Source organism: Vigna angularis, chromosome 9, assembly GCF_016808095.1.
Source record: "Vigna angularis cultivar LongXiaoDou No.4 chromosome 9, ASM1680809v1, whole genome shotgun sequence".
In the NCBI taxonomy this organism is placed as follows: domain Eukaryota; kingdom Viridiplantae; phylum Streptophyta; class Magnoliopsida; order Fabales; family Fabaceae; genus Vigna; species Vigna angularis.
Window position 1 is genome coordinate 31,387,374 of NC_068978.1, and position 13,806 is coordinate 31,401,179.

The 13,806-nt window shown below is 28.6% G+C and overlaps 1 protein-coding gene across 1 annotated transcript; it reads right to left on the reverse strand.

Moving 5' to 3' along the window:
* Positions 1–4,466: 4,466 nt before the first annotated feature.
* Positions 4,467–6,816, reverse strand: LOC108346815 (WAT1-related protein At4g30420). The gene is made up of 7 exons (XM_052868177.1): positions 6,616–6,816; positions 6,469–6,537; positions 6,277–6,393; positions 5,949–6,183; positions 5,707–5,865; positions 5,139–5,290; positions 4,467–4,675 (listed from the first exon to the last, which is right to left on the reverse strand). Exons 1-7 carry the CDS (start codon positions 6,792–6,794, stop codon positions 4,477–4,479), a joined length of 1,110 nt encoding a protein of 369 aa, XP_052724137.1. The 5' UTR covers positions 6,795–6,816; the 3' UTR covers positions 4,467–4,476.
* Between the last annotated feature and the right edge of the window lie 6,990 nt (positions 6,817–13,806).

A 13,806-nucleotide genomic window follows, 5' to 3' on the forward strand; every position in this document is an offset into this window, starting at 1 on the left:
GAAAAGCTTGCGTCTTTTGGATGTCTTATAGCGTTTCAACCCAAAACTGAACTTCGGTCCTTTCCTAGTTCTATTGTCACCATTCGTTTTCATTGGCGATTTTAATGGAACTAGGCAAGGACCCAGATTCGGTTTTCGGTTGAAATGCCATAAGAGATAAAAAAGACGCAACCTTTTCTATGACGAAACTAGCAAAGGAAGAAGGTGCTACTACGCTACCCAAAGACACGAACTGCAGTAGACGTCGGTTAATGCAATGTCCGACGTCTATGGAGCCCTTTAGACGTCGGGGTCATGCAGTAACCGACGTCTATAAAGACGTCGGACCTGTTTGAGCGTTTGATTAACGTCATCCACAAAGACGTCGATTCTGGAACTGACATTAAAAGGCCAAAATAACAGACGTTAAATGTCCTTTCTACACTAGTATATCCATGGAAGTTAAATGGCAAGAAGATGAGTTTGATTAATATACTCTAAAAGAACTTTCTAGAAAAAAACATCAAATTGATCATAATAATGGTTGAGAACAAGGAGTGACAATAATGTTTTTGTTATATTATAAAATGTTTTGTTTTATTTTTTTATTGTTTATAATAGATGAAATATTATAAAAAATATTTCTCTTTCTTTATTTATTTGTTTGTCTATAGGCACATTTTTTTATATTGCAGAAAAAAGGTAAGAATGTCCAATTCATATCATGTGAGCATTATTAGGAAACATCTAGTCATCATAAAAAAGAAAAAGAAATTGTGATGATGAAAACTTACTATAAAGTTATTTCAATGTATAGAAATACTTAAATGAATGTTAGTACTTCATATTTAATTTCGAGACATATGCACTAGATTAAACATTCTTAATATTTTGCATCAACTTGTAATATTAACTTTGACCTGGAGCACTTGAGTTTTTAAAAAAATATATTTAAAATATGAATTAAATATACTCTTTTATATATAAGAAACATAATTAATATAATTAACATTACGGATATTATTCTTACTAGATTGAATATCTTGTAAAGACAATCTTCAGTTTTTCACGTGTACTTTAAACTTTCCCATTTTAGATTGAGATTTTCAAAGTATTCATTTCTTTCCTATGTGTCTGTTTATTCGACACTAAAGTCAGTTATTAAATTCATAATAAATGAAACATAATTAATTTATTTTCTATGTTATTTATATAATATTTATACACTTTTATCTAGATGAAGTTTAGTCACTTAATTATTTTAAATAGTTTTGACTAATACGTCTTAATCTTAACTTTAACTTAACCTCATTTTATTAATACTAAAAAAATGATTGATATTGTCGCTCAAGCCAATAAATACTCTTGGACCAAATACAGGTGACCGAAATAACATATACATTATAAATATGTTGAATACTGAGAAAACTAATATATTTAAAGTAATAAATTATATTTAAGTTTATAATGATGGATTTCTTATTCCTAACTTTATTAAAAATAAGTCACATCAAAGGTAATATTATTTTAACTCATCTATTCACTTTTGTGTATTGATTTTACACTTATGGTAATTTCTAAATTTGTCGGTTTCCTGATAGATTTTAAAAAAACATCATATTATTTGTGGTAGAATATTTATAATTTATTATTTTTAAAACATATTAAAACAATTCCTATTTGTTTGATTAGATTGAAAATTATATAAAAAAAATTTAGACAAAACTGAATCAATATAAAGATATCTTTTACTCTCTTTTTTTTTACTTTCTTTTTTTCCTGTATTTCCTATATATATATATAATATAAGATTTAATCATTTCTCGTAGTTTTTATTTCTGTTGAGTTTTTTCAAATAGGTCACTTTCTTATTCTTTTTTCTTAATTGAGTTTTTAAAAGTAAAAATTTAAAGTAATTGGATCTTTGCCGTTAAATTGGATTAACGATATTAAATTTTAGGTGACTTCTGAGTTGAAATAATTTAATAACGTGGAACCTCTTAGGTGGAAAATGTGTAATTAAAAAAAAGTGTCATCCTCCATCGAACCACCCAAAACACCAACGCACCACCACCCATCTCGTCACGCATAGTCTAATCTCTCACCACACGAACCTTCACCTTCGTGCTTCAATCACAATATCCTCGCCCAAACACCATCAACCTCGCGCAATTAAGCACCATCCAGAAATCTTCTTCCCTGTGCATCAAGCTTGCGAAAGAAAACCCAAAAATCAACCCCAAATTACGATAAATTGCACCTCACAACAGACCTACAGAGAAATTCCAAATTTCACAAACTCAGGAACCCTAATCGCAATCTGTCCCAAATCACCTAATTTGAACCTCCATGCCTATCATTGCGAAACCTAGATGCGAGCCATTGCGATTTTCCCAACAGAAATCCAAATTCGCATTCGCCTTCAACCTCACCGATTCGCACCTCCACCATCTTCGCGACACAAACCCATTAGTGTCGCTGCGATTCGCGAACCAACTTCACCACGACGCATGTTTGCATGAGAAAAGTTAGGGTTTCTCTGTGGCAGTTGTGCGATTTGAGATTCCTCTTACGATGGCGCGATTAGAGACGATGAAGGGGTTTCTCAAAAGATCCTTCTGTTTTGTTTCACAATTTTGGCTGAGTTCGAGCTTCTGCTCTGATTGGGTTGACGTTCACTGCATTTGGTTTCTTCGTTTTCCTCTTTGCAGGTTTGGTGGTGGCTAACTAAAAGTTGGAATCGAAGATGGTGGAAAATGCGTGTCTTAGGGTTTCTGGAAATTTGGGGATTTAGGGTTTGCTTGTGGTGGTTGGTCCTGGTTTTGTGAATTTGGGTTTCTGCATGTTGCAATTGGGATTTTCGCGATAGACAGCAGTAGAGAAGATTGTCATGGTTGTGTGAGGAAAGATATTCACATTTCAGAAACACTTTTTTTCTTTAATTTTTTAATTACACATTTTCTACCTAAGAGAATGTGTATATGTCACGCCATTAAATAATTCCACTTCTCACTAGCAAGTCACTAGAAATTTAATTCCATTAACTCAATTTAACGTAGGGATCAATTGCTTCAATTTTTCACTTTTTGAAACCCAAGAAAAAAAAATAAAAAAATAACTTGTTTAAGAAAACCCAACGAAAATAGGAACTATACGAGAATGATTAAACCTAATAATAATATTTTTTTTAAAAATTGTTACGTGACTCTAAACATATATTTGACAAAAGAAATTATTTTCTATTACAAGAAATTTTAAGTAATTTATCCCAACTCTGAATATTGTAATATAAATATGACATTTTTAAATATAAGAAGGGAGACAAGTATCACTTTATTAAAATACAAAAGATATGAATATCATCTGTCAAAAATTATATAAGTAGATATATGTTTATCTAAAAACTTCAAAGATATGAGCTCTATATATATCTTATTATACATGAAGTTGATGTCCATTTAAAACTAAAAGAGAGGAGACATTTAAAATAAACTTAAGAGGTAAGTGCAATTTTAGTTAATATATAAATGATTATATTTACAAGATCTTCAACCTAATAATCTTCTGTATCTGAGATTCATTAATTAAATTATATGTTTTTGATACGCTATCTTTTAAAGTATGCATGCCAATCGGAATATTTAAACTTTGAGTAACGTGTTGTTTTTTAATTATTTGACAAAATCCAAGTGGTTGGTGAACACTAATATATCATATGAAGGAAGTTTCATGTGTATAAATTAACGAGTTATAAACAACTCCGATTATTAAAATATGTGTACTCATGTTCACATCAAATAACACATGATAATATTGTTATGATCATAATTAATAAAGAAATATAGTTGACTTCGAGGGAAAAAAATGTTAGATATTGTTCTTGTGTTTGCACTAAATATAATTACAAAGTAACATGATAGGTATTAAAATTATAATTAACGAATGTTCTTATTTTTTGTCAAGATGATTTTATAATATTATGTTTTTTGTTGGATTTTATAAAATGTTAGATATTATGATTTTATAATACTCTGATGTAGATGTAGATGTAGATGATGTAAAAATTTAGTTTGGATATAAATTCGTATATTTATATAAAACCCTGAAAAGTTTCTTTTAATTACAAAAATATCGCGCATTTTTCATATCAAGTTATCAAATTATTTGATATCAGACGTTAAATTTATTATGCAAATGACTTTTTTTCACTATAGTGTATGGTTTTCTAGTATACATAATAATTCACCCTTTAAATATATGTAAGAATTTATTTAGGCTTGATCAAACAATTTAGATAAATGTGAATATTAATCAAATCAATACAGAAATGGAAGAGAAAATTAGTGAATATTCATAAAAATTGAATTCAATATCTAATAATTATGCATCTATATTCAAGTTAAAAAACTGAAATAGCATTCTACAAATTAAGGAGAAAGAACTGATGATATTCATCAATCTTATTAAAAAAATGAAACTGGTAGAAATTTGCTTAATTTAATTATGTGAAGGAGAATGAGCAGATAGAAGAGGTTCTTCCAAATTGGCTTTAGAACATGCTATGGATATTTTGACTTGCTCTGTGGGATTAAGCATTGATTCTGAATCTGTCTTAACATTCAGCACCACAACTTCTTCAGCTTTACCCCATAGCACAATATATAACCCAATTATCACTGCTATTGACCCAATCAAGCTTACATACACACAAAAATTCATCAATTACTTACAATATAATATACATTTTAACATATAATTAAACTCATAAGTTATAACTATTCGTAACAAAACTTGAGAACTAAAACAAATTCATTTTGATTGATAAAACTTCAAGCAAGTTCCTCTATTTAAAAATACAATCCTTTTACAATTTAATTAAGTCCCTTGTTTTTAAAAAAGATGAAATAATACGTGAGCCTTTCATTTTTTGAATTGTTTGTTGTTAATTTTAATGTTCTATGTTAGGTTATAAATTACACGGTTGATAAAGAGATAATTAATGCATTTTTTATTTTAAATCAATTTTATAGAGCTGAGTTCAGAACTTTAAACTAGTCAAATTTATAACTAAATAATAAAAAAAAAATAACTTTTTTTTCAGAATAAATGGAGCATAATTTCTTTATGGAACAACTTATAATTGATTAATTATGCATTACCTTCCAAAGTATACTTGCTCATGTAGTAATAAAGGAGCCAATATGGTGACAATGACTACCATAAGAGGATTGAACATTGCACTGAAAAGAGGACCTGCCAGTGAGATGCACCATGCTTGGATAAAGAATGTTACTGCAGATCCCATAACTCCCTGCATGCATTAATCATGTTATTTAATTGAAAGCTCTAATATTTATAAATGGATAAAAAATATAAAAATAATTAATATTAGAAATTTATTTTTATATTTTTTATGTTTGTTTTTGGATGATATTTAGATTATATTATATTTTTTTAATTATTTTTAGAATTTAACATTATTTTTGTAGTAAAATTTATTTAAATTTGAATTACAATATTTTAATATTTTTTTTAGAAAAAGAAAATTATAAATGAGCTAGTCAATTAACCCGTTTAACTTAGAATTGAGTTTGAATTTTTCTGACTCACTAATAAATAAGATAGATTAGATTGATTCACTCATGAGTGAATCGCATAGGATGGTAGGTGTTCACAGCACTAATCATAACTTTTCTTTTTAATGTAAAATTAATCATCAAGACTTACTGCATACATAGCAGAACCAAATTCAAGTAGAGAATTAATCTTCCATGCAAGTGGATCTTGTTCCAACACTAATGCCACTAACGTTGACTGCAGAGTTGCCATAAAACACATCCAAGCTGAAAAGGACAAGGGATCTGGGTGGCTTTTAGAGGCAGGAACCTGAAGATCAGATCATACGTTCTATCAAAAAAATACATTATGTTATCAATTATAAAACTTGAACTCTTATAGTAAAAACGTACCATCAAAATGAGCCAGATTGACCAAGAACAGCAGCATGCAGTGAGAAACAGACAGCCCAGTAACCAATTATCAGCTTGTGATGAAGCCATGGTGATGGATTTTGATGGCAGGCTTTCTGCATTTAGAAGCTTTGGACCCTTTAACAAAGCTATGGACACTGCTCCACTCACACATATCACTGTTCCTACTATCTTCGCTATAGATCTCCAGCTTCGAATGTTCACTTTCTCCATTCTGGTTTCCATTAAAAGCCAAAGAAAAGAAAATAACACATTAGACAATGCATTGCACGATTTCAAAGTGGATTCTATTCATTCATTTAATTACCCTGCACAAGTTGCTATCACAAATGTTACTGCTGGAACAAGATTCACCATTGCACTTGCCACCGAAGAATTTGTCAGGTATAAACCCTCGCAAAAGAAATTTTGATTCAAGACAATGCTGCAACATATACCATTAGCTAGTATGTATATAAATGTATGTGTTTATTGTATGAGGTTAAGAAAGGAAACAAACCCTATGAAGGAGATCAAGAATATCCATGAGAAACTCTTCAAGTTTAAGTAATAGGAGCCAGAATTTCTGCTGTGAAAGGAATAAGAAAACATGAGATGAAATTGAAAGGTGGTGAAAAAAGATAGAGAGAGAGATGAAGATGAATACCGTGAGAAATAAGCTAATGGAGCAATTACAATGGTTGCAAGAACATGGCGATAAACCACAAACACCCTTGGACTCATTCCTGCTGAGAAAACAAGTCTTGTGCTGAGACTAACTCCTGCATAAATGAACTGATTCAGCACCATACCCATCACTGGCAGATACGACCTTAACCATCCCATTTCTTAGCTATTAAGAACCTAATTAGTGATAATGGAGATTGCAAAGAAGTTGTAGTTCTATGATTCCAATGCTTGTGGGGTTTATATATATATATATATATATATATATATATATATATATATATATATATATATATATATATATATATATATATATATATATATATATATATATATATATATATGTATGTATATATATGTATGTATATATGTATATATATGTATGTATATATATGTATGTATATATATATATGTATGTATGTGTATGTATATATATATATATATGTATGTGTATGTATATATATGTATATATATATGTATGTATGTGTATGTATGTATAATTCAAACACTAAATATTTTACATTTTCCTTACATGTTCATGTTAGTTCTGACTAATAAACATGTGTTGAAAGGTGTCAATCTTCAAAGATTGGTTTTAAGTTGGAATTTAATTAATGTGTGTATATGATAAATATTAATTAAACATTTCACACTATTTCATTCTGATTAATAAAATATTTGTTGAAAAGTCTCATTTTTCATGTGTTGTTTTGTTAAACAATTTTATTTAATGGAGGTTGATTTTAAGTTGAAATCTAATTAATATATATTGCAAATATTAACTAAATGTTTTATTTTGTTGCATTACATGTTCGTGTTAATTTTGACAAATTAAATATTTGTCGGAAGTCTCCTGAATATTTCACATTATTTTATTACATGTTCATATTGATTCTGATTAATAAAATATTTGTTGAAAAGTCTCATGAAAGCACTCTATTTGATGGAGGTTGGTTTTATAAGTTTAAATCTAATATATTATTACTATTAATAACAATTTCTTATCAATATTTACATTTATCATCTTAGACCATTTATTTTCTCACCCACTTTCTAAATTGTCTTGCTATAGTGTATGATGCAAATTACAATAAAAAGTAAATAGAAATTATACATGCTTTTCTATAATAAGAAATCATAGGATTTAGTAGGATATTTTAATTAACATCTTTGGTATTTTTCTTGACAACTCTATCTTTTATTTATTTCCTTATACAAGGAATATCTTTGTGGCGTGGATCTTATATCCAAACGTTATGTATATCCCCTCCTAACCAAAACGAAAAAAAGAAAATACACATATAAAATACAAAGCAAATAATTTGTAATAACAACCATATCACTAAAAATTAATAATTGGCTAAGAAAAAAATATTATTTATTTATGGGAAATATTTATAATTTTAAAATGATGTTCCTATATTTATGGAAGAACAAAAGTTTATCCAAATTTGTTATCCTTGAAATATTTATCAAACTTCTTCATCAAGAATTGAGATGATTCTATTATAAATTAATTTATGGAGATTGTACCTATTGTGTATAATTGAAGACAAGTTCAAATACATCAAACCAAAAAGTACCTATTGTACTTTTTGGACTATGACAATGATTCATATCCTTCTTAACCTTTTGTAAAGGTTTAAGCGATGAAATTAGTTTTAAGTGAATATTATTTCGTGATTATAGTTATAAAATTATTATTTTAATGATATTGTTGAGATGATTTTGAGTACGTTTAATATAATTAATTTCCATGTTGATTGCATAGACCGATAAAGATCTTTATTGCTTAAATTTATATCTTAAAAGTGGAAAAATATAATTTTAATTTTATAAAGTCGATTTATTAAGTGAAATTTGCTTAGAATGATTCTAATAACATCTCAAAACATGCCTTTTAAATTTAACTCAATCATAAATAAAATCAATTTATAAAATTTACATTAATTGAAGCGGTAAATTGTTCTACTATCTAATGATTATAAAATTTTCCGTATATACAATTAATGTTACTATAAAAATAAACTCTATAATTATTATATTTTTGTGTTATATTCATATTTGATCAAATATATATAATCATTATATATTCATAATTATTTATAAATTTCTTTATTATATGTAAATACTTCAAACGAAACTTAAAAGTCCTTTATATCTCTAAATATATTTAATTTGTATTATCATCATAGATTGATTCCTTGATCGAGTTTGCCAGCTGCACACATGACAACTGTGCATGTTATCAAGTTTGAATACGATGATTAAGAATAATTATTAACGTTTTAGTGAATAAATTAAGTTATGTTTTAAATAAGCACGTTTGAACTTAAATTTATTTTTCATTCATTAGATGATCCAAACATTTTAAAACTCGCAAATTATTTACTTAGTTATTATTTAAAAATCATATTTTTATTTATTATATTTATTTGAAAATTTGTAACTTATTATTATTGTTTGTGTACTATGTAACATCCCAATATCTCATACTGCATAATTCATAATTTATATATTGTAACATTACATTTACAGTAACATTCCGTAATCTCACACTTAAAAATTCACAGTTGATATATGTCTATACATATTTTAAACTCAGATTTAAACTATAAACTTCTAAATATAACTCGAATTCTTCTAACTTATTCTTCGATTTCTTTCTTCATTGGTACTGGATCAGACGACATTCCTTCATCTACTCCCGTATAACGAATTATACGATCATCGTACATACCCAAACACAAACAAGTAGGGTGAGCTAACTTGCAACAAATCATTTATAAAACATGCATAATTGCTTTGATACTAACATCATATAATAATTATGTCATACACCCTCAAACCATCATACCATAATTCCTATTAGACACTCGTTCCACAATACCCAATGAACACCACAATACCCAAAAGACACTCATCCGGATGATACGTTGATGAGCGGTCACGGGAGGTTATGCACTTGTGATGACTTCTACTTCTTCTTACAAATACACTTCCAAAATACTCCATACCATTCACAAGGTTAGTCCTCAACACTATGTCCAAAACCGGCACATAGACCAGGACCTCCTACTCCTCTCACCACATAATTCATCCCTCTCTACTTGAGACTAGATGATTATTAGAATATCAGGATAACCTCCAACTACAGGACCCTCAACATCAACATATACACAATTACCACATCATTACAGAATCTCTCCACGAGATTCATACAATGCTCACATTCCTCAACTCATATTATACCATTACGAAATCTCCCCATAATACTCATATCATGTTCAGACGCATAAATTTAAATCCAATATAATAAATTACAATCATCACAATTAAAATTCATAATTTCGTATCTACCACAATAACATGAATTCATTCCAACGAGATATATTGCACAATAGTTTAACAGTACATAATTTGTTCAACAAGATTTAAGTTAAAAACTTGTCGAGTAGACTTCCAAGAAAGAGAGGTGCGTCACAATGGACAACTTAAGTACCAAGTCTTTCCTTAGCCAAAGTGTTCCTCAACTAGTTTTAACAAATTTCTTATTTACAGATTTAAAATAACAGCATATAATATTGACACAGAAATTCAATATAAAAATATACAGTAAGCATTTACAGTATTCACACAGAATTTCAAGACATGAATAGTAATAAAACAATACTAAATCAGAATATAAAAGCTTAGAAAGGTTAGCTCCCCTACCTCTATTCCAGATTTCTCTTGCTCCGAATTTGTTTCCCCGAAAACTCTTCAGAACCTCTACTATAAAATTTCTTCCTACTCCAAAAACTTCCTAATTTCTTCTTTTCTCATAATTCTCTCTACTTCTTGGTGCAAAAACTCTATTCCTCTGATCTCTATTTATAAGTAAAAAATTTTACTATTCATTAATTTTTTAATATTATTTATTATTTTAATATTATTTTAAAAAATAATATTTTAATCAACAACTTGATCAAATCTGATCCCAACCCCTTCCATGCTACGTAGGAATTCTTATCCTTTCAAATTTTTTTTTTTACTATTCACTTTTTACTATTCACTATTCACTTTTCTTAAAAAAATCTTGAATAAGTTATCAAAAATTTGAACCTCTCCTTCTAAAATTACTATAATTTTATATCCAAAATTTAATTTTTTCTATCCATTAAAAATTTACTATTATAAATATTTTTCACGAGTCTTACATACTATTTGGTATTTTTAATTTTTAAATAGAAAGCATAACTTTTTTAATCGAATTTAGTTGAGTTAGTTCACACAAAAAAATTGATTGAATTCAGTTGAGTCAAGTATGACCGAAACTTGATCGAGTCAATCCCAATTGAAATTTTATTGAATCGGTCCTTGTTAAATATCGGTTGAATTCAGTGAATCAGCTCTAACTGAAAATCGAGTGAATTCGACCAAGGCGGCCCTGACTAAAGCTTGGTCTAATCGACAGTAGCCAAACTAAACTGCAACTTTAGAAACTCTTAAATAAATAAAATGTATAAAATGTATAAAATGACATAGTTTTAAGTTAATGAGTAGTTCATTGAATTATAACTTTAGAGGCTTAGTTTTCTAAAGATGAACTATAGAATAGTACATTTCAGTTTTTATTGTAAACCGTTCAATTTGTTTGATTCAATATATAGTTCAATGCAATTCAGTTCATTTTGATCACCCATAATTTTAACTAGCTATTGATTCCATTATTAATTATTTTGTCATCAATTTAATTTATATTTTAAATAAATAAATATATTATTATTATTGTTATTGTTATTTTTTTATACAATGCTATAGTATATGCTAAATATAAAAAAATAATTTAAAAATTGTGAAAAGAATTTAGTCATATAGTTAAATCAATTATAAGTTGTGAATTTTAACTGAATCAAACGAGCTTAAATTTTTACTCATTATTTGAATAAGCAGCTAAGCATTATCGGTTTAACAAGTTAAACCTAAACTTATGATTCTAGAAAAGGCATCAAAGGCATTTTACATAAGATATTTTCAATTTTTTACGTAAAGTAATACTCTGATGTCGATGTAGACGATGTAAAAATTTACTTTGGATATAAATTCTTATATTTATATAAAACCCTAGAAAAGTTTCTTTTAATTAAAAAAATCCACTGCGTATTTTTCATATCAAGTTATCAAGTTATTTGATATGTTAAATTTATTATGCAACTATCTTTTTTATTGGTTCAAGTTTTTTTTTAAGTACATGTAAAATATTAGAAAATGATATTTTTGAAGTGATGGTAATAAGACTCAATTATTTTAATATTAAATGATTTTAATATAAATAGTTTTATTATAAACGAGTTTTATTATTTTAAAATACATCATTTTTCCAGTTTCATTGGTGCTGGTTTTTTTTAGTATATGTAAAATTCTAGAAAATAGTATTTTAGAAGTGGTGGTATTTAAAAATATTGAGACTCAATTATATTAATATAAATAGTTTCGTTATAAACAAGTTTCATTATTTTAAAATACATCATTCCTCCAGAAAACATCTTTGTAGAGTTCGCTGACTTCTCTCTAAGGGTTATCGTTCTTTGTTCGTATATTTGAAGATCAAAGACCGACTGAGTGATCCTCGTAGTGAGATCTTGTCTAACCTATTTGTCGCTACAAAAAAGTAAGTTGATTTCCATTCTTTTATTTGGTCTGTTTTCTCTTCCTTTTGCATGCACATCATCTATGGTTGCATGTGTCATTTGAGTTTCCTATGCGACTCTCTACTGATCAATCGTTCTAACGATGTATCCTGATCATGATTATGTTGTTTGTAGGTGTAGATAGTGTCTTTTGATCTGTGTGAGCTATTTAGGATTCTATAGGGTCATTCAGTCCTTTAATAGGTAAGGGAAGTCAAATATCTTCTTTTTAAGTTTTAAGTAATTTAAGAAATAAGTTTGTATGTTTAAGTTGAATTAAATGGATTGAGCTTGCTAAAATTATGTTGTAGTATGATTGCGTGAATTTAGTTTGAAAATGCGTTGTTTGATATTACAATAGTCTTGTTGTGATTGTTGTTGATTGTTACCCATTTTGATCACTTGAGCTGATGGATTTGACGTCATAAATGGTTGAAATTTGTTATTGGATCTGGTTAAAGTGAAACGTGAGAGATATGGTTGGTTATTGGTTTAACATGAGGGTTTTGGCAAGTGAAAAATTCTAGAGGAGTTGAGTTATGAGCGAACCTGGTGTTTGGAGTCTATTTTTAGGTTATTTAGGACTGGTCTAGCTTTGAAATTGGTGCATTTTTCTCTTTTGATATGTTAACTTGGTGTTTGGGCTTTTGGTAGCTTTTGACTTAATCTGACAAACCGAATTGTTGGTCAATTGAATAAATTTGTATTCAATTTAAGGTTTAAACGTGTTTCAATAAATCGTAGTGTAAAGAATAACAATTTGGTCATTTGAATAGGTTTTGATTTATTTAGATTAAGTTCTTAAGTTGTTTTCTAGTATAACGGTAAGCGGCGCTAATATGGCGTTGAGCGTTACCCAAGACATGGAGCCTTTGTCTTCTAGACGCTGCGTGGCACATTGTGGCACTAACTATCACTTTTGCATGCAAGTTTGGATCTCTTTGCTCCATAATTCGTTGGGTGAGAGGTTATTTCGCTGGGCGAGCATGTTTTCATGAACTGTGGTGCTGGGCGCGCCGTATTTTCAGGGCTTTGGTATGTTTCTATTTTTTATGAATCCTTGTTGTTTTTCAGTTATTTTGTATCCTATGTATGATTTTATTAGATTGGTGATGTTCATGGAATGTAACTTGAATGTGAGTGTGTTTGGTATTCATTTCATATATGATATGGTGGCTATGATGAGTATGTTGTTGGTTATGTGCACGGTAGATATGGTTGACGTAATTCCATGGATCTCGTGAAGAGATTCTATGGTGGCGTTTCAGTGTGAGTATTGACATGGAAGTCAAGACGTTGGAGGTTATCTTAATATTATAATAATCATTCTTTCTCAAGTAGAAAATGATGATTATGTGGTGAGAGGAATAGGAGGTCCTGTCATAAGAGCGGCTATGACTTTGATAGGAACTAACCTTGTGAGTGGTAGCTTGGTAGAGTGTCCATGTTGATCGGGTATCACCACCACAAGTGCACGATCTCCCGAGGTTCAACATCAA

Excerpts from the sequence above, each read along its gene's own strand:
- LOC108346815 (XM_052868177.1), bottom strand. The coding sequence starts at position 6,794 with ATGGGATGGTTAAGGTCGTATCTGCCAGTGATGGGTATGGTGCTGAAT. Across the intron at positions 6,538-6,615 it reads CCATTAGCTTATTTCTCACG|CAGAAATTCTGGCTCCTATT; the intron begins GTATTCATCTTC and ends TTCCTTTCACAG. Across the intron at positions 6,184-6,276 it reads GTGATAGCAACTTGTGCAGG|AATGGAGAAAGTGAACATTC; the intron begins GTAATTAAATGA and ends AATGGAAACCAG.